General features: G+C 45.8%; 2 protein-coding genes across 4 annotated transcripts in view; one reads left to right on the forward strand and one right to left on the reverse strand.

The window, feature by feature from the left end:
• Nucleotides 1-15,168, reverse strand: SP2 (Sp2 transcription factor). 2 transcript variants are annotated; one of them, XM_083408653.1, is made up of 7 exons: nt 15,049-15,168; nt 9,996-10,072; nt 6,899-7,873; nt 5,498-5,813; nt 4,279-4,453; nt 3,789-3,982; nt 1-2,557 (listed from the first exon to the last, which is right to left on the reverse strand). In XM_083408653.1, exons 2-7 carry the CDS (start codon nt 10,056-10,058, stop codon nt 2,457-2,459), a joined length of 1,824 nt encoding a protein of 607 aa, XP_083264779.1. In that variant the 5' UTR covers nt 10,059-10,072; nt 15,049-15,168; the 3' UTR covers nt 1-2,456. The 2 variants fall into 2 exon arrangements, with proteins under 2 accessions (XP_083264779.1, XP_083264780.1); XM_083408654.1 differs by lacking the exon at nt 15,049-15,168 and adding an exon at nt 14,090-14,820.
• Nucleotides 15,169-15,608: 440 nt separating this feature from the next.
• The window catches only part of SP6 (Sp6 transcription factor), a 108,347-nt gene continuing 96,809 nt past the window's right edge, over nt 15,609-27,146 (forward strand). The window contains exons 1-2 of one of the 2 annotated variants that reach the window (XM_083408752.1): nt 15,609-15,976; nt 17,288-17,366. The gene's annotated coding sequence lies outside the window, so the exon portion shown is untranslated. The remainder of the gene's footprint in view (nt 15,977-17,287; nt 17,367-27,146) is intronic. The other variant, XM_083408751.1, reaches the window with a different exon arrangement.

The raw sequence follows: 27,146 nt of genomic DNA on the forward strand, positions 1-27,146 counted from the left end.
TGTAACAGCATGGGTTCATTTATTTCTCTTTCCTGCCTACCTCTCAAAACGGTTGTTTTCCCAAGTTGGTGGAAAGGCCTTGAAGTGCAAGACTTTGAGGGCAACAGGATGGAGATTCAGGTTGGTGGGATGAATTATGTATATTCTGAGCCCACACTGGAAGATTAGTTGGCTTCCTGTCAGCTAACCAGAGCATACAATCCATTGGGAAGTTCTGTACAAGCCCCACTGAAATATACCTTCTGTTCATTTCAGTGCGACGTATGCCGTAGAACTTCCTGCTGGCTTGAGCCTCTGAAAAAATCCACAAAGTATAAGCAAGTTTGCCTTGCCTGCCCTGCAGTCTAAGGCTTGTTTTATAGGCAGGGGATAGCCTGAAATGGGAGTCCCATGATGACTTACCCTGCCGCTACTGTGTGCAAAGTCCAACAACAACATGCTCAACATTTTGAATACATCAGCACTGTGTGTTCCTGTGGAACGTATACACCAGCCACAGGCCATATCAATACATGAAATTAATAAATCGTACCTGTGAATGTTGTTAATGCTGTACACAAAGGGATGGTAGGAAAGAGAGAAAACTTTAAATTAAAATGTACATCCTGCCCAACTAAGTTTTGCTTTTGCATTGTAAACTAAACTGACAATGAAGTCTGGAGCTGCCCTTGCAATCACTTGCATATAGTCTCAAACCACCTCTCTAGAACCTCCTTATACCTCAGCAAGCCACCTAAATGTGCTTGCTCTTTCATTCTTTAAAATGCAGCAAAGCAAAACGATCCTTTGTTCCCAAACTGTGGCTGGATTTGCTTCCAACGATTGGATTTATCAAGAAATGTGATTTTTCTCTCCCCCCCCCCCACTCCTCCCCTTCTGGGCTGGCATCACACTGGCCAGCCGAATTTCGTAGCATTGATTAAAAACAACAGCAAGGAATTGCCACTTAAAGAAAAACATACTTCAAGCCGTTACAACTAAAAAATAAAGTGGATTTTTTTTTTTAATTTAAAAGCTCAAAAATAACAAGCCGTATGCTTCTGAAACATGTAGGAAACACATAACGCAATATATAGTCTATGATACAATATACACTATAATACACAAAAGGGGCTGTATCGGACTTCTGTTTTAGAAAAAAAAGCGGGAGGAAACACTAGTTTTCTGGAAAGAAATATGATGGAACATAAGCTGAGTGGGAGGGAGCGAGGAGAGAGAACACCCTTCAGTTCTGGAAAAACAATGCTTGCATTTCGGCACACAAATACTTAGCTCACTTCAATAGGGCTCGGCAGTCTGCAGCCTCCCACTGGGTTGCAGCCCATCACTCCAATGCATTAAATCAATCTGTTTCCACACATGGAGCTGCATCATTCGTTCAGTGCTGAACTGCATGCCACACACCACAGGGTTTGCCAAATGCCTCGCATGTGTTAAGAGCAGATTTCTGCTGCCCTCGTGGCTGTCTGGATCAGGGCACATGGCTCTGATCCATCAGTCCTACTACAGACAAACGAGAGATCCCATTCACACATAAGACTTTCTCCACTCTCCTGAGCAAAGTGCTGCTGCTTGCACACCATAGAAAGCTCCGTGTGTAAGCACAAGAGCACCCCACTCCCCTAGTTCACAGGCCTGGGTGCAGAGCTCTTGCCTTAGCACAGGGGCTTGGAACTGTGCCTGAATCTTTCCTTGGAGTGAGACTTTCTTTTAAAAAAGGAGGAATCATTAAATTAAAAAAACAACAACTCACAATACATAATTTGGAGGAAAATATAAGGCAACCTTCTCCGTAGAAAAAACAGGGGGCTTCCTAAGGAGGTTTTGTTTTTTTTTAATATAGATATAGATATATATTTATAGATATTTATAATTTTAAATATAAAGTAGGAATGTGCTGGGGGTGCAGAGAGAGTCCCATTTTGGGCGGCTTCCCTGCCCACCATTCAAAAGCTTCACAAGCACATAGAGGTGGGCGGGAAGAGGGAATCAAGATTACAAGTGGGGTATAGTTTCGCTGGTGCTACTATCAAACACACAAGGAGGCCCTTTGGTGCGGCGGAGCAGGGCATTCGCTTGGTGGGCTCCTCAGGCCACTGGGTGGATGCGCTTTGCCTTGCTTCCCCCTCCCCCACCCCCATTTTTCCCCCTGCCCGCTACTGGGCTTTGTGCTGATTTTTAGCCAATTTGCTTGGAAGCGACGTTGTTTCTCCTTCATCCCAGACTGAAACCACAGCGTCTGATGCACCTTCCAAGAGGTTCTGACAGAGTGTGCAAGGAGGCGGAGGTCATCCGATGGAAAGAACAGCAGCTGTTACTCCCTTCTTTGTGCAGATGTTGTCCCAGTCAGGAGGGTTGCTTGGGCATGTCGCTGTCCTTTCGCAGAGACCATCCTTCATGGCAAAGGGTCGCCGGCACCCACACTGCTCCCTTTCCTTTTCCGATTGCACCCAGCCCTACAAGTTCTTGGTGACCAGGTGAGTTTTATAGTGCTTTGTCAGGTGGTCGCTTCTAATGAAGCGCTTTTGGCACTGGGCACACTCAAAACGCTTGTCGCCTGCCGAAAGGAAGGAAACGAGAGCGACGTCGGCATGCGTGATACAAGTTCACACAAACGTGTAAATTAACTGGTGGGATTTACTGACACGAGATGTGGTGATAGGCACTTGGCTTGGATGGACTGATTTTTTAAAAGGTTTCAGAAAAATGAATGAAGCCTTAGCTTTTATAAGTAAATGAAAACCACGTATACAGACATTCATAACAAGAATGGCTTATCACCGTCCGCATGTCCTGCATGCTACAGGGAGCATACAGGAGTCTCAGCCTGCTGTTTGGGGTGCCTTCTTTAAGCAAAGCGTATAACAGATATTTACATTAGGGTTCTGGGGAGCCTGTGGTTCTCCTTGCGGGACTCCATCTCCCCTCAGCTCCAACCAGCATGGCTAACAGGGATCTCCACTACACTTGTAGCAGCCACCATACGGCCACTGTAGCTGAGCAATAGTTATGGTGCCAGCAGCTATGCTTGAACAGCAACATGTTTAAGGCTTGGGTGAGCGCAGAGGCAATTGCTTTAGAGAAGAATTGGCGTAGGGTAGTTATAACCATGACCTGTGAGCCCAGGAGTCTCTCATTGGGTGGCCTCAAGCAAGAATCTAGCTTAGTCCTTTCCAAGGTAGTAAACTCTCATCTCTGAGCTACACCACTCCAGCCTGCAAGTGGGGACACATATAACTCAACACTTTTCCATATAAAGTTCCAGCACGCAGAAAACAAGTGGGTTTGGGGAAAGCTGGACTAGAATACTTCTCCATTAGACCTGATTTTCTATACGGAGGAATTAATTTCTGTATGAGGAAGCATTTAATCATGTGAGCAACCCCACACCTTGCAATAGTATAGCCCAAAGACAGGCTCACCATCAAAGCAGGAGCTAGGCCACCATCTCTCAAGCCTTAGCTCTCCATCTGTGAAACGACAGCAGCCTCATAGGCTTGCCTTACATCAGGCATGGCCAAACTTGGCCCTCCAGCTGTTTTGGGACTACAACTCCCATCATCCCTAGCTAACAGGACCAGTGGTCAGGGGTGATGGGAGTTGTAGTCCCAAAACATCTGGAGGGCTACGTTTGGCCATGCTTGCCTTAAATGGTTGTCATACAGATGACTCAGAGAAGATGCCAGAGTAATTAGGATTTATAAAATGCTTTTCCTATTCATTAGTGTTATACGACTCAAAGAGAAGGGGTGCAGGTGGGAGAGAGAAGCAGAGAGGAGACGACCCACCTGTATGCGTCCGGGCATGCCGCTGTAGCTCGTCACTTCGCGTGAATCGCTTCCCGCAAAAGACCCAGTTGCAGACGAAAGGACGCTCCCCTGTGTGCAGGCGCACATGGGCCCGGAGCAGGGAGGTCTTGCGGAAGGTCTTGCCACATTCAGGCACGTGGCAGATGTGCCTCTTCTTCCCCTGATCCCCCAGCCTGGAGGGAAATAAAAGGGGTGAGAAACTGTGTATGGTCTAACTTGTGTGCGAAGACCTGGGAACACTTGACTTCAAAGCAGAGTGCCCTGGTGAAACCTCACAGATCAGATTACTAGCTCTCCAAGGATGACTTAAGTAGCAGCAACACTGCTAACTGGTACCAAGTGGTAACCCAGCTGCTCCTCTGGAAATAGTCTCCACCCTGCTGCTGCCACCCAAATCCTAACGCAGGAACAGAAGTATTTGTTGCCAGAGCAGCAATTTGTTGAGAGGCCTAGGGGCTTCTTCCCTTACCTCTTTTCCCCATCCTTGCAATTGGGGCAAGTGCAAGCCATCCGCCGTCTCTTCTCCCCGGGCTGTAGGTCCCCCAGGAGTGCTTGCTCCATCTGCAGCTGAATCTGGGTGGGGCTCAGTCCGCTGATGGTTAGGTTGTTGCCAGAGACATTTTGCACCGTCAGCTGTTGCTGGCCTGCAGGAAAAGGGATGGATGAAGCTTAGATATGCCCAGATTCAGTGGGGGAGGTACAGTTACTCCACTAAAGCTCCATAGAAAGTTAGGCCAAGATATCACAGACCCCACACTGAAACTTTTCTCCCTTGCCTTTTTACATGTCAGTACTGCACTGGGCTTGAAGAACTATCCAGGGTTCTGAATGCCAGGATTTCGTTCCTGCCTGGGACCAGGCACCAAGGTTCTCCCCAGCCTTATCAGCTCTATTGACCCCGGTTTTAGTTCTCGCTGGAGTTCTCCTTCACAGCCCTACCTGCTCCCCACATCCCACTGCTTCCTCTGACATCTTGCCGTATTATGAACACCAAGCCTCTCATAACCTTTTCAGTCTCAGAGAAGCAGAAGTAATAAGTGTTGCCTGACTCCTTATTTCCCCAGTCAGCAAGTGTACAAAAGCAGAAAGGGTGCTGTGGTGCTATTATAGCTGTATGTGCAAGGACACACCACGCATGCAGTTGAGATAGCATAAGGATGCCTTACAAAAGCCAGAAGATCCTCCGGCACTCTTGAGCATAACAGCACTGGCACTATATTTTGGGGCTGCTTTGGCCATCAGAAGTAGCCATTCTCCTGCATCCATTTGGCAACTTGTCCTCATTCCGGGTAAGTAGGTCAATACAATCCCAAGCTTGCACCTCCTACCCAGGAAGATAATGATGAAAAGCAGCTTGAAACAGGGACCTCAAGCAGTAAGGGTTTCATTGCCTACCATATCAACTTTTATATGTGCCGTAAACTATGTGTAACAAGATTTGCAGGGCACAAGAGAGACATCCTTTAGGCAGCCCAACCCTAAAGCAAGTGTACTCAGAAATTAATTCCACTTAAATTCAGTTTTGTTCTATGGCTGTCCTAGTCTCCCTTTATGCCGTTTCTCTCCATGTTTCCCTGCTGTTGTCCCAAACCTTTAAAAAAAAACACACAATACATATCCCTCCAGGAAAGCTATATCCATCTGGATATGCTGCTCATCGCAGGATCATTACGTATCACATACACTACCTCCTGTGTTGGTGATGGTGACAGGAACACCTTGAACTTGCACCCCATTGATGCTGATGGTCTGCATTGCCTGAGCAGCAGCAGCAAGCTGAGCAGCATTGAGACTGATGATGCCTCCGGCAGGGGCGATCTTTGGCAGGGCACGCTCTTTGCGAGCCCCTGTCTTTTTGGTACTTCCTCCTGTCTGGGAGGTGCGGGGTGCAGGACTGCTGCAGGAAGTGGCAGAGGAGGCAGTGGAAGAAGGTGCCACAGTTACACCTGGGGCTTCCTGCAGAAGCACTGTCTGCAGCTCACCGGAAGGCGTCTTGAAATAGACCTAAACAAATGACACAAAAAGGAAAAAGCGTGCAGTCTGCAGCTTCCCATTTTGGTGGTCTCCCATTACCCTTTTATAGCTTTATTGTAGATTATATAACACTTTCTTAATACAGACACATTTTCTATCCCTGCATTAGTGTAGATACCTTCATCATAATGAACATGGGCTCCCCACCTCCCTATATTATACCTTATCCCTATCACTGTGATAATTCCTTATGGCAAGCGTACTCTCTTATACACTTGTCACCATTCCACTTTTGGCAATTTCAAAAAAAAAAAAATGTAGTTATTTCACTTTATTGCAATATCGACATTAATATCACCAGATAACTTAATTGTTTTTTTAATCCTGAACAACAAGTCTGGCTCCAAAACTACCACTACTACTACTAAAAGGTTTAACATGCTAAATGGCACGACAGAAATGCAACCCTCACTAATTTTCTTGGTCTCCTGGTTGCAGTAAAAAAATGTTTGGGATGCTTTATAAAAATATATATATTAATTATTTGTAAGCCACACTGGGTGCAGGAAGAAGAAATTCTATAAATAAGTAAAATAAAATAAATCAAAACAAATTAAATGTGATTTAAGAGGTTTGGTGACAGTAGACATTTTATTTTCATGTTGTCAGGAACTCTAGAGATGGGGCAGTTTAGAAGTGAAAAAATAACCAACAGATCTAGATCCAAATAAAGCTACTGAGGTGAGGTGGGGGAACCAGAGCTTAGTACCCATGTCTGGGGATGTTGGGGGGTGGGGGACAGCAATTACCTCCAAGCACTGCAGGCCCCACTACAGAAATATAATTTTCACAACGACTGAAAATTCCTGGATCAGACTGCTTTTTAAATAATTTGCACATAACCTTAGCATTTTTTATATTTTGGTTGAGAAAATGGACTCCCTAAATTTTATATGCATGTGTGTGCACATGCATACAGACACACTCAAATGAGCAAATAATCCATTGGGTATGTACTTTTCTACGCTTAGAAGATTGGAATTCCTCCCACCCCAGCCCCAATTCCACCCCATAATTCCAGGCATTCTTGACCTGCAACTGAAACCCCCAAATACCTGAGTGGGAATTGGCTCAGTTGTCTGGATCTGGAAGTTCTGCGGGGATTTCTGAGGAACGGTTGGAAGAGTGGCCGAGGCTGCCTGGACCACGCGCAGAGCCTGCTGTGGAATCTGAACCACCTGCTGCTCCTGTTTGGGTTGGACCACTTGCACCTGTTGGACCATCGCTGGCTGCCCAGATCCCGGGCTCTGCACAATCAACAGGTTGTTCCCTGCTTGGATGATGTTGTCGGCCGTCGTTTCTATCAAGACCGTCTCCACTTGCTCTGTCACAGCCATCGCAGCTGCCTGGGGTGAGGACACCACCTTCTTCCGGGCCTTTTTGCTCGGTTTGGAGGGGCTGTCTGGGACGATCTGAGTTTGAGCACTGGTGTCCCCGGCACTCACCAGGTTGCTCACTGGCAGGGTAAGAGTGACGTTGCCACCAGTGCCAGTTAACTTGACCATGTTGCTTGCGTTATGGACAGCTGTTGGTGGGGTCTTATGAGCGGGCGCAGGTTTGATTGGCACAGGCTTATGAGTTGAGGAGGAGGAAGAGGATGCTGACGAAGAAGAGGAAGAAGGGGTGATGGTACTGGGAATAATCTGTATCTGGTTGCCCAAGTTCTGCTGTACTTGAATGGTCTGCCCTGATGTCGTCTGGATCTGCGGAACCGCCTGGTACTGGATGTTGGCAGGTGAGCGGGCCCCTTTGTTGATCACAGTTGGGTTCTGGATAGTGAACACCAATTGCCCGCCGGGATAGGATGTCCCGAGCTGAGACCCCTGGATTTGGAAGAGGTTCCCTTTGGATGACAAAATCCCAATGCTGTTCTTGCTGGAGCTCAGCGGGAGGGGAGCAGGCTTGATGGGCACCAGTTTCCGAGGAGCAGGCTGAGGAGGGGCAGGAGAGGCAACTGCTGCTTCTACAGCTGGAGGACCGATTTTGCTACATGTGGCTGCAAGCAGGGCTAGTGGAGATGGCTGAGAATCCTACAGGAACAGAAGAGTTGTGTTACAGGTAGGCTGGCAAGAAATAGGTTGTTTCAGATCCAGCACAGCGTAGCTGGAAAGGAAGGAAGCCCAATGTGTGGGCAGTATCTTAATTTCCACAACTAAGATATGGGGCTTTGTTCTAAGGGTGCACAGTACCACATTCTCAAATAAGAAGATCTCACCACTGAATTTGACTTCAACAATCTAGTGTTTCTAAGAATAACAATATATTGCACTCTTGAGTGCCTAAGGTGCTCCACCTACATAGTGTCAAAATCCAACAGTCCTATAAAATTAAGTCAGTGTCATCTCCATATTGCAGGCAGACTTCCCCTGTCTCTTGATTGCAGGCATTTTCCTGTCCTCTGCTTTCCATTAAGGCTCCATGAGGCCCAAATGGAAGCTAAGATATAGCCATGCCTTGCTCCTCATTATAATGTTTCCAAAAAAAGAACAAAGTTTTCATTTCCTGCTGTCTATGAATAACACCAGAAGCTTTTGTGGGGTTTTTGAGGAGCAATGGCCTCAATACTGCTCTCACACACGTTTGAAGAACAAGAGCATAAGAATGCTGATTTCTCTCCGTCGCCAAGAGAGCACATGAAAACAGGTCAGGGGATATTCTGGAGTTTTCAGAGACCTCTGCTTCCTATAGTACAAACAGAGATGCTCTTTGATGATGGCGAGGAAACAAAAGAGATTCCTGAAACATTCACACAAAGGAAGAGGGCTGGAATCAGAACATTAACTGTGCTTCAAAGAGAGTATCTATGCGCCTGTTCATTCTGCACCTAAAATGCTTCTCTCAGGCCAACTTTACACAAACATCAAGCAAGAAAGAAGTCACCCGAAACTGAAATTACATGGCAGATGCCCCCCCCCATGGCCTTACTTGCCCCCTCAATGTTTTATTCAGGTTGATACCCCTGCTTGCCTCTTGGGTTAGAAAGTGGCATGAGGTTTCCTCCATGCCACTGCTAACAGTGGAGAAAAGCCACATGGCAATGATGGATCTGTATGATCGGTAGCACCCCACAAGGAGTAATCACGGCAGCTGCCAGAAGCTTGCCGTCTCTCTCAGCCAGGCAATCTGGGTGAGGTGGTCAGGTGAATGCCTGCGCCATTGCCACAGCTGCTAGAAAGACTTCTTAAACTTAGATTTGTAAAAAAACCCAAAACAAAAAAAACACTAAAAAAAAAAGTTCCAAGTTTAAAGGGCCTTTCTAACTTCTACAGGAAATCACAGCAGCGCACGCTTTTTTCAGGCCACCTCCTTTGTGTGTTTTGAGTGGGTGGCTCTGGGCTCCCAGGGCTCTGGGAGTTCAGGAAACCAATGAAATAATTATCTCTTTCACATAGGATTCTGAATCCCTGTGGTGTACATGCCCTCTCGTTTCTCTGATCAGGGCCAGGGGACATATAGAATGCAAATACCTTTCTCTGCCTCATTTTTTTTGCTAAAGCAGACGCTATCATCTGGGAAAGAAAGGGTTGCCAGGAGCAAAGGCTTTGGGAAAAGTGCCTCCATTAGTTAATAGCTCATCAACCAAATGTTCAGTAATGGTGCTTACTTGACCCAAGGAATATTTATATAGGGCATCCAACCCAATCTGAAGGATAGGTATGCATTAAACATGTATTGGGACCAATTACATATTTAGAAAGGAAAACATGGAATAGCCAAATTGGGAGTGTACCACTTCAGAATGGCAGGAGGTGGGGGAATTCCTGCTTATACAAAGAGGAGAGAATTCTGACATAGCCTTTTCTCTGACATGTTTTCTACACAGAAACCACTTTCACATGGGAGAGCATTAAAACATAGCATTTACCCCCTGAATTCTGAAACAGTAATATCCCACATGCTTTTTTGAACATGCAAGTTAGTTACCAAAGATCAAGGAAACCTGGGAGGACTTGACTGTCAGCTAGGCTTTCTTTGCAGAGTGAATCATTTGCCTTTGAGTTTCAGTTCTACAAAAGCCGGTCAGTCAATGCCTTCCTTTACTTACAGCCCAGGACCCTACCACACAAGCATTGCTGTCCTGTAAGTGGAACCAGCATTCATTGTCTCCTCATGCAGTGACACCACTAGGCCACAAACATTTTAAAGACCTACCTGAGCTGTAGAAGCAGCAGGTTGCAAGTATTCGCTGGGACTAACAGCAGCAGTGGCAGCCATACTGTCCTCTGTATCTGCAAGAAGGAAAGATGGCTAACTGTTTACTGAGGCCTGCATCCACAATGGCAATATCCACAAAAATCAGAGAGCCTTAGGATTACTTTCATTTTTTAGAGCATATTTAAATCTCTTGATCACAGGTCTAAGGTATGGTCTGAAGGACAAGAATGCGCTACCTTGCAGAAGCTAAGCAGGGTCTGCCTCTGGTCTGTGTCTGGGTGGGAGACCTCCTGGGAACCAACCCATATGCAGCGTTGGGTTCCATGATGGATTAAAATGTGCGAAATAAGTCTTAAGAAAAAATGTTATCCATAGCCTAAATCTGGAGAACTGTGTTCTTGATTTATTTAACAAATTTGTATCCTGCCCATCCAGCCCATTCTACTCTCAAGGCATGTCCATCATCCCAGGGCTGCCTGCTGCTGAGAACCAGGAAAATGAGGCTTGGCAGTACAAATGAAGTTTGCCACGCTTATCCTCATCTAGTGGAACTTACTAATCACCACAGGTGACTAGAGGCAGTCTGAACTAGGTGCTTCATATTTCTTATCTCATGTACACTCACAACAATCTTGTCATGTAGGTTAGGCTGAGAAACACCAATTTGCCCAAGACCTGTGGAAAGCTAATAGTTTTCTCACATTCAAATGCATGCCGGGAGAAAAAATGGGCAGCAATTCACTTCCCAGATAGCAAAAATCAGTTTGCATAAACATTCCTACGGACTGCCCCAGAAAGCATCATAGCTAAGCAAGTCTCTCCCGGTAAAGAAAAAGTTCAGCCATATTGGCCAATGCTTGCTCAGTGGAGAGTACTAACTAAGGTCCCTTTACACGTACCCTAACTTGTATCTTTGCAGCTGTCTCTAGGACTGGATCCCACATCAAAGAGTCCATGTAAAGCATAGGTGGGCAGTTGGTGGTCCTCCATATATTGTTGGGATTCCAAGTCCTGCCTGCCTCAAGCAGCATGATTTGATAGTGAAGAATGGTGGGAGTTGTAGTCCAGCAACATCTGAAGGGGCTTAGGTTCCCTGCCCTTGGTGTAATGACTTCCTCTAAATGCATGTTTAGCATTTCAAAAGTGACCAATGCCCAAGAGTCCAGACATCTCTTACAGGGTACACTGAATCAAAAGTCTTGGTGGAAGTCTTGATATGGTTTCCAATTGGCGTAGGAGCCAACTCCTAGGGCCATGGGGGCTTTGGCCACCACAATAATATATTTGGCCCCCACAATATTTTATTCAAGTTGCCCCCTCTGGCATGGTACCCATGGATAAAGTAGCATCCACCCTAGTCTCAAACACAAATAAACAAGAGCAGAGCAAGCTGACATGGACTAGACTCCCAGTGAATGGTTAAAATAACCACATCCCCTTCTTTTTTCTGCAGGAGGTGGTTGCTCTCTTGCCTGCTTTAAACTTCTGCTGTTTAGTTTGCACCATGTGGGGCTATGAGTAGCTAGCAGCTGCTTAGGAAAGTATATTGCGAGTCTTGCTGGTGGGGAGGTGGGATTTTGTTTGCATCATACTGAGTGAAAGTGAACAGATTTTGATATAGGAAAGCATGACGGTGGTGATGAAAGTGTAAACTTAACCATGCCTATTCAGAAGTCCTATTGAATTCAATGGGGCTTACTTCCAGGCAAGTGAGGTTAGGATTTCAACCTGAATTCTGATTTAAATGATACATGGCCAGGATTAACATGTCTGCTACTTACCTATGAGCAAAAGCTACCAAGCCCAAGTCAGAGCCTAAGAAATCACTGAAGTTAGTGGAGAACAAACACAAAAAGTGTTTGATGGAGTGAAATAGGGCACACAACATTATATTTCAGTGCAACATCATGGCAACAGTCCTCTTTTACTCTTTGTTCTGACTAGGCTATGGAAATAGCACGGGTCAGCAGATGTAAAAAGCTCCTCTTTGAGTGCCACAAAGATCTGGATGCCCCCCTCCCACTTTCAGACAGAAAAAGCAATAAAAAATTTGAACTAGCCAAGTCACCACTGAATCCACTTCCTAAGTGCAGAAGGGGTCCATGCTTATGGGAGATACCCCCAAATATTCAATAGCTAATTTTGAGCTCCTCCAGAGGAAAGACTGGCATCCCCCAGAAAGTCTAGTGTGAATACTGCATAAAGCACTTATATTGGGGGTGGGTGGGAAATGACAGTTCTTTGAGCTGGTTCCCCTCATTCCATTGGAATAACTAACAATGTGTGAAATCAGTATTTGTACATAGTAACTAGTGCTCAGACTCTTTGGAAAAACCCAGTTGCCAGAGACCCACAAAACCACTTATTTCAATTGGTAGGATTCTCAAGATTCTCCTTGCACCATCCCACATCACACAGCAAGGAGTACAATTTTAGAGAATGTTGTGCCAGCAGACACAAGAGTGGGAAAGGGACTCTAAAAAGGCACAAGGAAAGGATTGAGGATCTGGGAATGCTTAGTCTAAAGTGGTTGGGGAGGGGGATCCTTACTGTGGTGGCACAGAAGCAAGTCCCAGTGAATTCAATAGGGACAAATTCCAAATGGGTAGTTCTGTATCAAACACAAGTCCTGTAGCATCATAGAGACTAACCAATTTATTACAGTGTACTTTTTATGTGTCTCAACTGGCTAAATAAAAAATGAACAGTGAGGATAGATACTACATATGGGACCGGGGGGAAAGGGAGAAGGCATACCTTCAGTATACCTAGGGGCCTCTATAATTTAGCATGTCTGAGTGTATCATGGGATTGTATCCAACTAAATTCTACTTCGAGTAAACCTATTGAAAATAATAATTAGTCATGTCCATTCATTTCAGTGGCTCTAAACCACAGAGCCTAGGACTTGCCGATCAGAAGGTCGGCGGTTCGAATCCCCGCAACGGGGTGAGCTCCCGTTGCTCGGTCCCTGCTCCTGCCAACCTAGCAGTTCGAAAGCACGTCAAAGTGCAAGTAGATAAATAGGCACCGCTCCGGCGGGAAGGTAAACAGCGTTTCGTGTGCTACTCTGGTTCGCCAGAAGCGGCTTAGTCGTGCTGGCCACATGACCTGGAAGCTGTACACCAGCTCCCTTGGCCAATAGAGCGAGATGAGCGCCGCAACCCCAGAGTCGGCCATGACTGGACCGAATGGTCAGGGGTCCCTTTACCTTTACCTTAGTCTGACTAGCACTGGATACAATCCATGGATTCTATTTTATAATGTATTACTTTATCTATATAATGTACATCTTGCATTTATGGCGATGACTGGTGACCAACAGTAAGAAACACCACATCTAGTAATAAATAAATAAATCATATAGCAGCAATTGCTCATTCAAATAAACAGCAAAATCTAACAGTTCTAAATTAAAAATGCTTAAATCAGCAGTTCTTAAAAGTCTGTGGAAACAAACACCTTTGCCTGGTGCCTAATCAAGTCTCCAGGGCAGGGGGAGACCTCCTTTGGGAGAATGCTCCAAAGTCAGAAAACACCATGGAAAAGGCTCTCTCCAGTCATCACCCACCACACTTTAGATAGAGAGGAGCACCAGAATAAAGGTCTCCAGTGACAACCATAATGGACTTGTGGGTTGCTATGGGAGAAGATGGTCCAGCAGATACCTGGGTCCTAAGTAATGTATGGCATTAGAAGTTAGTGTAGACTTTAAAATGGTTGCTTATGTTAGAATTCGTTTCATTTAAAGCTGCACTGTTGTTTTGAAAAAGACACATTATAATTCTGACAACAAATTAAAAATACAATCTTTTATTCAAAAACATCAATGGACTTTTTAATCTATGCTGGTTCCCCACTATTATTTAAGTATGTGCCCACCCTCTTATAACCACTGACTGTCCCACGTGTATGTCATTCCCACCTCTCTTCATACCTTCCTGGATCCATGACCACATGTTCTCTCTTGCTCTTGGGCCACCCACACTTTCTCCTGTACACTATACGCTTATGCTATAACCACATGCCCATACGTGCACCCAGTAGTCAGCCATCAACACATCAACCCTCAAGCACCCTCTCATACCTACCTTTTACTTGTGCTACTTGACTTAACAGCCATCAACCTCCTCCTTTCGAATGCACAACCTAGGCCCTTCCAAACGTATGGGACCCATCCTTCTCCATGCCACCAAATTATCTTTGCACCTTTCCACTGGTTGCTGCACTTCCTTCGTCACATTCAAATTCTGTTTTCTACTACATGACTATCCAGTGCCTCCCAACTCAATTCACCCACCTATTTTTCCCTTGGTATGAGGACCCCCCCATCACTTACACCCAATAACCACGTGTCTCCCTGTACACTTTGTCCCCCCCAGTTCAATGCCTGCCTTTTGAACCACTTATCCCTGCCCTGCTCCTCTTTCCCTTGCTAGCTACCTTTGCATCCAGTGCTTATCTTCTTCTGCCCCCTGCTCAGTCCCTGCCCATCTCCTGCACACCTTTTAAATACCCTTGGCTGTGGCCCCCTTTTCTGTCCATTGTTAAGGCTAGTAAACCTACCACCACTACCACTCATGTACCTTCAAGAGCAGCCTAACATACAGAAGCTTATCAAGAGACAGGCATCTTTTTTGCTAACATGAAAGCAGAGGACCTGCAGACAGCTTCACCTGCTTGATATCAGGTTGCTATTAAAAGTCCGAGCCCAGGGGGAAAGCAAACAAACCCCCTCTGTTCCCACACCCCACATGCCCTCTGACCCCAGGAACCAGTCGACGACCCCAAGCCCCATCTCCCTCTCCCACTCCTTGCATTCCCCCCTCTCTCTTATGGGTCCCCCGAGGAGGCGGGCTCTCGTCTTAGCCCCGCCCCCTTCCGGTCCCAGTTGCTTCAGTCCCGCTCGCGCGCTCGGCCCCCTCCCTCGAAGGCCCCCCTCCCACTGCACAGACCCCTCCTCTTCCTCCGCACGCCCCCGCGTTCCCATCCCTTGGTTTCTCCTCCCACTTCTTCACGACCCCGGGCCCGCCCCGCTGGGCTCACTCACCGGATAGAAAAAAGAGGCGGCAGCGGCTGGGACCCCCCTCACGGCGCCATCTTCCTCCTCCTCAGCAACCCGGGCACCGCCCTATGAGGCCCGCCCACTCCGCTGTCGAGCGACCAATCCCTGTGCGGTCCCTACGCCGTTTGACCAATCAGAGCGCGGGTGGTCCGCCTGCGTAGCTGCCTCCTTCCCGATCGGCACGGCGTCTGGCCAATCGCCGCCCTTCCCCTGCTGCGTCGGGCTCACCCAATGGGAAAGAGCGGCTTTGACAAGGACGGACGTCATTTCAGAGCCCAATCGCAGGCGTGAAATCACGAATTGACTAGCCCAATCGCCAATTGGGGCTGAGGGGCAGTGTTGCGCCTATCCTTGATTGATTGACAGGCAAAGGACCCGCGAGGAAAAAGAGAGAAGAGAAACACATCCACACAGAGGCCTTAATCAAGGATGGGTGGGCTTTATTTTTTGGGAAGTCTGATTGGCCAAGGGATGGAAGAGTGGCTTCACAGGAGGCCAATAGGAAAACTGGGGTGATTCCTCCGCTACATCTTTTTACGAGCGTTTGGGTTCTATACCTGAGCTGGCTCCTCACCAGAGGCGGCTGCGTTTGGGGCACCTGCAGAAGCTGCGGCGGCCCTAGAAGAGAGGCGGCGACTGAAGACTGAGACCCAGTTTTTTCTGTTACTTAAAGCAGTTGCAAACCAAACGGTTTCCAAGCTCATCTTTGCCATCTTGGAAGCTGGAGACATTTTGATTTTTGTTTTGATTAACGAAAATGGGAGGCCGGGGGACTCCTCGGCCTTTGGTAGCGCACAGCGTCTGCCACAACAGCAGCGGCTTGTCTTCCAAATCATGTAAATGGCACCAGCATTTATGGATTAGGCAGGCAGGCAGAGAGCCCGACAGCAGGTGGAGCCAGAACCAAAGGCACGTAGAAATAGCTGAAGTCCAGTTTTGTCCCCATCGCTCCTGCCTGCTAAGTTGAGGGTCGATTTCAAAAATTTCCACTGGAAAAACCGTTATGTCCCTGTGGAGATGGCAGTACAGTGGTACCTCGGGTTACATACGCTTCAGGTTACAGACTCCGCTAACACAGAAATAGTACCTCAGGTTAAGAACTTTGCTTCAGGATGAGAACAGAAATCTTGCTCTGGCGGCAACAGGAGGCCCCATTAGCTAAAATGGTGCTTCAGGTTAAGAACAGTTTCAGGTTAAGAACGGACCTCCGGAACGAATTAAGTACTTAACCTGAGGTAATGAGTCAGTGGCTCATGTTATCACTCCTCTACTATTGTCCATGTGGGTCGCTCAATCATTCCTACTCCTATCTCCTTTGTTTTAGAAGATCAAGATGATCAGGTGACAGCAAAAACAGCAAGGTTTTTAGCGGGGGCAATTAGAATAAGATCTCTTATTTGATTATTGATGTAATTAAGTTTTTACCTCTTCAGCACATTTTATTTTATTGCTATGGCTAGTGGCTATGCAAATACAGATTCTTCTGTATTGAGTTGAGGAGGAGGAACCTGACAGGCAGGGTCTCCCCCACACACCAACCCTGGACTAGATGTAAGGCAGGCAGGAGCGGCCTGAAGTTGGTGAGGCAGTGCCCCCACTTGCCCTAATGCAGTGGTACCCTAATGCAGTGGTAGCCAAACTTGGCCCTCCAGATGTTTTGGGACTACAACTCCCACCATCCCTAGCTAACAGAACCAATGGTCAGGGATGATGGGAATTGTAGTCCCAAAACATCTGGAGGGCTGAGTTTGGCCACCACTGCCATAATGGATCACACTGTACTGCCTGGATGAGGGTATTTCAATCTAGTAGGCCACTCTACTCAGTATTTTTAGGTGGTGACATTCATTTGTTCATTCAGTTTATATCCCGACCTTACTCCGAAGCCCACTTTAAACTCTTATTTGTTCCTTTGAAGCCCCACCCTTACCCACTCCCCATCTGAAAGCTACTGAGAGATCAAGGAAAACCAAAGGATCATCATGTTTCCCTCCCCTTATGGTTTTGATCTATGGGCTACTTTTAAAATGAGGCTGCATTTTAAATTGCATGTTAACCTGTACTTTAAATTTGTCCCCCCCCCCCCGCCATTATATTTTTACTGTAATTTTACTGGTGTTAGCCGCCCTGAGCCTGGCTCTGGCCAGGGAGGGCGGGGTATAAATAAATTATTATTATTATTATTATTATTATTATTATTATTATTATTATTATTATTATACAGGACCAGCAAGGCTGTTTCGTTTCCAAAGCCAGGCCTGAAGCCCACTTGAAATAGATCTACAGAATGGTTTTATCCAACAGTGAGTATGCCTCACCTGATATCCCCACATCAAAAACACAACCTGGTCACAGCAAATGCAAGCATTTATTTCGCACCAATTTGCCTTGCCACTTCAGGCATTCAGAAACCTCTAGGCTTCAATATGCTTTACAACTCTAGGGGGCACCAAATGCTTTTGAGAACAATGCAGGCCAGCATCTGCTCAGACGTCCTGCAACATATTCTAGATTTAGCATTTGGTAGTAGTGCGATTGCAACCAGGACCTATCGTAGCATGGTTCAGGCTTCCAGCTGCTCCGTTCCACCCATCCTCCAGCTTAGCACTGTGGCCATTCTTTGCTGGTCTGTTGTGGGTTGGCTCCCTGGCTCCCAATATACTACCTTTTCCTCCAAGGAGCTCAAGATGGTGTACATGGTTCTCCCCTCTCCATTTTATCCTCACAATAACCCTGTGAGGTAGGTTAGGCTGAGAGGCAGTGACTGGGCCAAGAGCACCCAGTGAGCTTCATGGCTGAGTGAGGATTCAAACCCTGGTCTTCCAGGTTGTAGCCTTAGCACTCTAACCATTGCTCCATGCTGGCACTCAGCCTGCTGATATTTCCCTCTTATGTGTGGGTGGTGCTGTTTTGGCAACATAAGCGACTGGCATCAGAAACGGAGGGAATGCTTATCAACACTGGACAGTTCAAAAAGGAGAATATGGAAAGTCAAAGAAGGCTGTAGTGCTGAGTCTTTAATTTTCTCCCCCAGACTACAATTCCCATCATCCCTGACCACTGGTTTTGCTAGCTAGGGATGATGGGATTTGTAGTCCAAAAACAGCTGGAGACCCAAGTTTGGGAAACACTGCTAGAGTAAACCAGAGGGAGTTCAACCTGTGGAAAATATTCTACAAATGACTTAGCATTTGTAGACAACAGCCAGCCCTGTGCCTCGTGAGTGTTCATGCCTCATTTAAAGCACATGACTTCACTCAAAGAAGCCTGAGAAATATTCTTTACACCTCATAGAGCTACAGTCCCCAGCAGCCTTCAGTTCCCAGGCTTCTTCGCAGGAAGCCATGTGTTTTAAATGCATGGTATGTACGCAGCTAGTTCTCAAGAGGGTTTGAAAATCGAGGCTATTGCAATGTGTCATAAACAGCAGCAGTTATGGTCTCTGAGTATTAAGCCTATGCATTCAGTTTGGTCTTTAAAAGAGACTCTTGAAGCGATACGATAGGCATCTTTAAATATATGATGGGCTGCCTGTCGCAAAGAAGATTGGGCAAATTGGTTTTCTGTTGGTACGTTTCATTCTTCCACAAACCCCTCTTTAGTCTGTTGTATGAGTAGAAGAGCCTTAAATGCCATTTTAAATACAGTGGTACCTTGGTTCTCGAACTTAATCCGTTCTGGGAGTTTGTACGACTCCCGAAACCATTCGAAAACCAAGGCACAGCTTCCGATTGGCTGCAGGAGTTTCTTGCACTCAAGTGGAAGCAGCATCGGATGTTCGGTTTCTGAAAAACATTCACAAACTGGAACACTTACCTCTGGGTTTGTGGCGTTTGGGAGCCAATTTATTTGACAACTAAGCTGTTCGGGAACCAAGGTACCACTGTAATGATTAAAAGTTATCAGCAGTTATAGGTGTACCTCTGACTATCTGGAGACAGACTGCAAAAGCACACCATCATCTCTATGACCAGCTTCCAGAGCCCCCTGGCTGGTGACTATGGGAAACAGAGGGCTAGATTAGATGGGCCTTGATATCACTCCCTCTAATACCAGACTCAGATGATGAGTGCAAATAGCACAGGTACCAAATGGAATGCATGCGAAATTAGAGGGAGATATAAGCAAGGACTGAGCATGCTCGGAAGCCACAAAAAGTTGAGTATCCGTTGAAAAATAATGGGTGTTTTTTTTTTTTGGGGGGGGGAGTCCAGAATCTAGAAGTGTGTGGCAGGTGAGGTGAGGATTCACTGCAGCATTTTGTTGCAGGTCCCAGTTGTGATTCAGAAAAGCAATTGTGCCTTCTCACACAGGCAGATTATACATTTGAAGGGAATTAGACTGTAAATTCATTTGAACATCAAACCCAAATATAAGCTTTGAACCTTTGGGGTTTTGAGAGTCTATGTGCAAATACAAAATATTGGTGAGAATTTCCCTCCTCTCGTTTGCTTCCCCTTTACGTTAGGGGTGTGAATGTGAAACCAGGGCATCATCAAACCAGGAAAGGGCACTGACAAGCGTGGCTTCACTGAGAATCTTTGTCCCTTTTATAGTCTCTGAGATGCTTCAGTTGCTCTTTCATGTAGACCACAGAGCGTTGCTGAGAGTTTACTAAGAATCTTTGATCTGCCTTTAAACAAAAAGAGGAGTCTATGGTTGGGTGCCTTTTCTTTTTTTACAGACCTACCGCTCTCCCTCTCCTCCCCGCTTCACAATCGGTATTAGAGAACACTAAGCGAGTTCTGGCTTGCTCTGAAGCTATGAGGTTGAGAGATAGGTTGCATTGCGGAGATGACAAAGACCCTGTTGTGGGGCCAGCCAGGTACAAGGGTTTAAAATACAGGTGGAAAGATTTGTCAGTTTCCATTTCCCTCAGTCCCTCATTTCTCCAATCTTAAATTCAGTTCAACACATTTATTTACATGTTGCCTTTATATACCATCATTTCATGGTGGCTTAATTTTTTAATTTTTTTTTGTTTAAGTCATCATTAAAATCCATCCTAATATTTCTCCTTATATGCAGTTTTGCAGCCTAACGAACACATTTCTGCAAGCAGTTTCCCTTAATTAATGCACTTCTGTACCCTTTGTTAAAACCTGCATTGCATGCAAAATTCTTAGTAGTGCACATTTCAAAGGATAGCTGGATTTCAGTTTATATCTTGTTGTGTGATGTGCAATTTAGGACTAAATTTATTCCCATCCCTGAAGTTGTTTACATATTTTGTGTCAGGGTAGACACGTATTCTTTGGAAAGCTCAAGAGTTTTCAAAAGAATACTCTCCATGCACTTACCTGAAATTGCTAGATTTAGAAAATATACTAATAAGACTGCATATACATTTCACCTTTAAAGCGTATTCAAAGCACATTCTTTCCCTCAAAGTATTCTGAGCACTGTAGTTTGCACTTCACAGCGTTACAGTTTCCAACAACCCTTGACAAACCACAGTGCCTAGAATTTGCTGGTGGGGAGTGTATGTATGATTTGAATGTGCTTTACAGGTACACAGCCTACTGCAAAGAGACAAGGCAAAATAAAGTGGCGGCTTCAGGCCTAGTTCCACAATATGGGGCTGGCAGAATGAATCGACTCCCGCATTCCTCTCCCTGGAAATATTTGGCAAAAGAAAGAGAAGATGTGGTAGCATCATCACATTCCCTGTTTCACCAGCCCAGCTTCACTTTATTAGCTGCAGTTTGTTGCAGGAGGCAGGGGAATGAAGATGTCCTGTTGCCACATGTTCCTTCTACCACATGTCGCCAAGGGAGATGCAAAGGTGGAGAGAAATATAGGACACTGCCCTTTGTCAGGTCAGACTGTGGATCTATACAGTGGTACCTCGGGTTACATACGCTTCAGGTTACAGACTCCACTAACCCAGAAATAGTACCTCAGGTTAAAAACTTTGCTTCAGGACGAGAACAGAAATCGTGCTCTGGCAGCGTGGCGGCAGCAGGAGGCCCCATTAGCTAAAGTGGTGCTTCAGGTTAAGAACAGTTTCAGGTTAAGAACGGACCTCCGGAACGAATTAAGTACTTAACCCGAGGTACCACTGTATTGCCTCTATGTCAACTGGCAGCAACTCCTCAAACATTTTCAGACAGGCGTCTTTCCCTGGGATGGAAGCCGAGACCTTTTGTGTGCAAACCAAGTGACCTGCCGCTGAATTTCAGCTCTTCCATGAGGGTCTATGGCAATTTAAACCCTTGCAATAGATAATGGGAGCTGAGGTTGGGTGCCCTCCCAGTTTCTGTATCTGTTCCTTGCAGTGTTGTTTTTTTCAGCTGGAGCGCAGTTCCAGCACCTCTCACATGGGCGCCATTGCAGGCTGACACTCCCCACACCTGTTTCTTGCCTCTGTGTGCTTCTGAGAAGCCTAAAACGAACATTTCAAGTCAAAATGGAAGCTGGCCAATGTGTGTGTGAGTCTACACTTTTTTAAGATCTATGACTGAAATATACTCGGATTTCATGCTCTTTATTCAGCTCATAGTGGTGAGGAGGAATGGAAGTTCCTCCACAATATCTGCTTTATATACATTATTTACACAGTGGGCTGCACGTGATTGGCTAATTCCGGGATTCTCCTGTAGGCCAATCAGGTTGTGGATTCACTTCCACCTGGAGCTGGACTGGGTGGCTCCTGCGGACCAGTCATACTGCTGCATTGTTCTAGGACCAATCAGACTGCTGCGTTTTGGATCCTATTCAACTCAGTACATAACAATGACTCTAATTTGCTCCTAGCCGTGATTGGTTAAGCTAAGCTAAGCTAATTCATATTTCCTTTTCTTCCATCCATCTCCTGTGTAGTGGTGGCAGGATTTAAGCTTTCCTACCAGGTTTCTACCGTTGCACACGTGCATGTTCACACAAGGGCCCTTCCAGGCTGCCCATGCCATCTGCCTGAATGTCAGAGAACAAGTGGGGGGGGGCACATTGATTTGACCTGCACCAGAACCAGGGGTGACCCCCAAACCAGCTAGGCAGACAGCTTGCCGTAGTGTTTAGTACCTCTGTGGGTGGTGAACATGGCTGCTGTGAAACCGGCATCTGTTCAGGGTTGCCCCGAGTCATAGAATCATAGAATTGTAGAGTTGGAAGGGACTCCAAGGGCAATCTAGTCTAACCCCCCTGCAATGCAGGAATCTCAACTAAAGCGCCCATGACAGATGGCCATCCAACCTCTGCTTAAAAACCTCCAAGGAAGGAGAGTCCACAAACTCCCTGAGGGAGTCCATTCCACTGTTAAACAGCAATTACTTTCAGAAAGCTTTTCCTGGTGTTTAGTGGGAATTTCCTTTCTTGTCACTTGAAGCCATTAATTCGAGTCCTACCCTCCAGAGCAGGAGAAAACAAGCTTGTTCCCTCTTCCATGTGACAGCCCTTGAGATATTTGAAGAGGGTGGCTTACTCTAACAACGTCATGGTGAGTTCCAGCACCTATTTTTCCTGGAGGAAAAAGCACAGCTGGAATGTATTCTTGAACTCTGACAATGGCTCTAGCTTGCTTGGGTGGAAGAGGGGTGTGTGAGGTACGTGTAGAAACTAGCCTACTGTACAAAGGCAAAATTTACACTCATTGCTGCCCTGGCCCCACCCACCACTGGCATAAGGGAATGTGGCCCTTACATTGACAAAAATTCCCCCCTCTGCTCAGCAGAGTTCTGCAAAGTCCCCGTGAAATTACTGGGTGCAAGAGCATCAAGACCACTTCACACTACATGGGGATGTTCTTCATAGAAATACCTTTAATCACTCTTCTCCCACTTTAATTATCATGGCTCCCCTCACAAAATCCTGGGAGCCAGGGCCGGCCCAAGACATTTTGGTGCCTGAGGCAAACCACAAAATGCCACCCCCTGCCAGGGAAGAAGGTGTGAATGAGGTTCTGCATCAAGAACAAGGCGGTAATAAAGATCAACATCTGGGGGGAGGGTAGGAGGAAACCAGAGGTGGCCCCCTCACCTTGCCTCATGGATCTGTAGCTTGTTAAGGGTGCTGGGCCTTGTAGTTAGTTCTGTGAGGTGCCTCCCCTCACAACTCTCAGCACCCTTCACAAACCACATTGGCCCCCAGGGTTCCTTGGGAGCAGCAATGACTGCTAAAGAGATGTAAAAGTGCTTTAAATTGTATACTGTGGATGCCACCTGAGTAGAGGAACATCGCTTCGAAAAGAGCGTTGTCTGTTTTGCAAGGTGTACAGGAGTCAGGAAAATGTGTCACAGTGGAAATTTTAGCATTCGTGCCACACTGGTGAACTTGCAGTTTTTTTAAAAAACACAGGTGCTTGAATAGGGAAACAGTTCAAATGTGGCGCAGTATTGTGGGCGGAACAGAGGCAGATTAAGGTTTCTCCCCCTCCCCAAGCTGGGGAAATACCTGGATTCAAAGGCTCCTGAGCCGCAGCACCTGGAGGAGGGTTAAGCAAAAGGGGCCTTTGAAATAGTTACATCTCCCACCACCACCTGCCCACATCCTTCCTCTTCTGCATTTAAGAACAACATGGGAGGGCTATTATATATGGGCCTAGAGTTCCACTGCTGACGGTTCGTTGTAGGGTGGGATTGGATGTGCACCAAAAGTGAAATATCTCCTAAAGACCCTTTTGGCCCCCGAATACTTTCGGAGAAGTCCAGGAGGGATACATTCCTCTTCCTCTGCTTGTTGCACAAGGGGCTATAAATTTGACCCCACCCACAGAGCTGCCAACCCTTTGCCTCTCCCTTTCTCCTTCCCGAGGGGGAGGAAGTCGCATGGGCAATAAATCTTCTCCAGTGCCCCGAAGCACTTCTGGAAGTCAAGGCAGAAGTTCGTTGGAATCGCAGAGCAGAGAATATGCTACAGGCTGAAGCCGGTTTAACTGTCTCCCCTTCTTTCTGGGGAATTCGGGGGCTGTATATCCTTCAAGGGGGGCCCAACAGATATTCGAAACGAGGTTCAGAACTTTCACAATATACAATTCCCAATAAGTTTGTGGTGTATATATTATATGCCTTGAGATGGTCAGTATAGAAAGTGTGTAGACCTAAATTCAGGTCCTGCACCTTAAATTTATTGTTTGTTTATTAAAATTTATGTACCATCCTTCATCACGAGATTAGAAACACAATATAAAAAAGCACAAATAAATACTTAAAACAGAAACAACAAAACACATTAAAACAAGGCTTCCACCCAAAGAATTGTGGGAACTGTAGTTTGCTGGAAATTGTAACTGTGATGGATAAACTAGAGTTCCCAGGGTTCTTTTGGGGTGGGGGGAGAAGCCATGCACTTTAAATGTACTCTAAATATATGGTGCGCACATTGCCTTGATCTGAGCCAGGAGGCTCACCAGAGCTTAGCTCCAGAACTTGTTTTATATACAGTACTGTACATGTTTTATATACATGTGAAACTGTCTTATATCTGCGGGCATTATTAGAGGCTTGCCCAGGGGACCCAAGCCTCAGATCTCTGGGAACCGGCCCTGGCTCTCCTGCCCCTTTCCCTCTCCTAAAAAAAAAAATTATTAATTTTTTAATTAGTTCGCTTACAGGACAGATGGGTGAACTTCAAAACGCAGTGCTGGCGAAACCCCAGCTACCCATCATTTAATTAGCCAAGAGGCTAATGCATATGAAACAGCGTTTGCAAATTGTGTGCAAATTTGTCTCAAGACCTTAAGTAATTAGCAAAGCCTGCTTATACCATCAGATCATTTGGTCAATCTACATTTAAAGCATATTCCCCACCCCCCCACAAGAACCCTGGGAACTGTAGTTTGGTATGTGTGAATGGAATTTTAGCTCTGTGAGGAGCAAACTACAGTTCCCAACATACACATATTAGCTCAGTATTGTGTCCAGGATTTCAGACTGGAGTGTTGATGGTCATTTTCTAAACATAAAGAGTTATGCAAGTTTAATTTGTCCTGGGTTGCTGAACAGGGATTCATATTGAATTTGCTCCTTCCCAGCATCCAGTGCTCACTTTTCTGGCAGAAGGGCTACAATCCTAATCCCATTTACCTTGGAGTAAACCTCATTGAATTCAATGGGACTTACTTCTGAGTAAACATGGTTAGGATTATGCTGTTTTAAGTAGATATATAATTGTACTGTTAATTCCTTCTCCCTCTCTCCCCCCAATCCTGATTTTAAAAACAATTAGGTAGGGCTTACTTAGATGTTACTGCTGTTATTTGGAAGGAAACTAATATTTATTTTTAAATAAATAGTTCTGCACTAACCAACTGGTTTTGATAATGAATTATTATACACAGCGTTAGATAGCTTTTCGTTTTCTTTTGCTATTTTTCTGTAAATCATAAGAATAGAGGGAGCTACTTTTCTAGCTTGTGCACATTTATTTTTCTTTACATGAGTGGCACTGCAGTATATATTTGTATCTTGCCTCTCCCACCAGGACCCAAAGGCTGTGCAAATGGGTTTCCCTTCTCCCAACGACAGCCCAGTGAAGTATGCTCGGCTGAGAGATGATAGAGCAAATACTAAATCCGTAAAACTGCACATACAGTGGTGCCCTGCAAGACGAATGCCTCGGAAGACGAAAAACTCGCAAGACGAAAGAGTTTTTCATTTTCTGAGTTGCTTCGCAAGATGAATTTCCCTATGGGCTTGCTTCGCAAGACGAAACGTCTTGCGCCTTTTTTTTTTTAAACCGCCAATGCATTCCTATGGGAAACCGTCAATACACATTGGTGCTTCGCAAGACGAAAAAACTCGTAGAACGAAAAAACTTGCAGAACGAATTAATTTCGTCTTGCGAGGCACCACTGTATTTTGTTGTTGTTTGTTTTCATTTATCAGGGTTGTCAAACTGTTTTTGGGTGGTGGTGGTATTTTGCTGTAAGAATCGGGGCTAAAAAATGTTGAGGTTAAACCAAGAGGAGCTGATTTTCTGGCATTCTTTAGATGGGCGGCATTATAGATTTGCATTCTGTTTTTCCTCCAGAGAGATCAAGGCTGTGTATGTTACCCTCCCCCTTTTTATATTTGCAACAGCCCTGTAAGGTAGGCTTGGCTAAATTAATATATGCAGAAGTTCTGGCCAATAGATTGCAGGGCAGCGGGTGTCAATCCTCATGCAGTGTACATAGCCCACGAAATCCTGTCACCATCCCTGCACAGACTGCATTTCTCTTACCACGGCATCTAGGGTTAAAGGTGCTCCTCTCACAGGCGCAAGTTGCCCAAGCAAATAGCCAGAGATGGCCATCATTTCAGATACATGTAATTCTGAAGGGGGCAGGGGGGAGGGAAATCAACACACAAAATACACCGTTCAGTACAGTGCTGTTCTTAAAAGCTGGGTATTCCTTCAAACAAACAGAACGAGAAAGTTTAAAGAAGAACTAGGATTGCTTACAAAGTCTTGGGGAGAACAGATCCCTGGTCATTTGGGGGCTCTTAATTTTGCCTGCAAACGAGAACAGCCAGCAGAGGCCGCTGTTAGCCCTTCTGGGTACTGGTGGTCTCCTAGATGGTCACCAGTTGTACATAAGGTTTAAGAGTAATTTCAGTGTGACATAATCAAACCCTCTTGCCAGCTCATTCTTCCCGTGATTAAGCACAGATTAACTACTAAGCCGTCACAGGAAACTGAAATCTCACCACTTTAGAGCCAATAGGGGCAGCCTGGGATTCCCACCCCCACTTTTCTTTGTACTGAAAACTCTTGAGAGATTAGTTTTCCAGCCTCAAGGAGAACAATTTTAAAGCCTTACTTTGCTTCATTGAAACTAAGGCTTTTCAGATACCACACATTTAAAGCATGTTCCCCACCCCCAAATAATTTATTAAGGGTGCGGAGAATTGTAGTTCAGTGAGGTGCAAACTGCAGTTCCCAGGATTTGGGTGTGTGTGCTTTGCATTACTGAAACTAAGCTTGAGAGATTTACTATACTCAAGCTGTCCCATTGAGTCCATAATGAACCCAGGTCCATACCATCAGTTGAGTATCTTTGGAACCAAACTGCTGCTGTTCTGTCATCTCTCCCCACCCTGCTTTCCATAGGCTCACCCATAAAAAGCCAGGCAACCTCATGCACCCTGCCCCTTTGCGTTTTG

This window comes from Podarcis tiliguerta, assembly GCF_965153285.1.
Source record: "Podarcis tiliguerta genome assembly, chromosome: 13".
Taxonomy (NCBI): domain Eukaryota; kingdom Metazoa; phylum Chordata; class Lepidosauria; order Squamata; family Lacertidae; genus Podarcis; species Podarcis tiliguerta.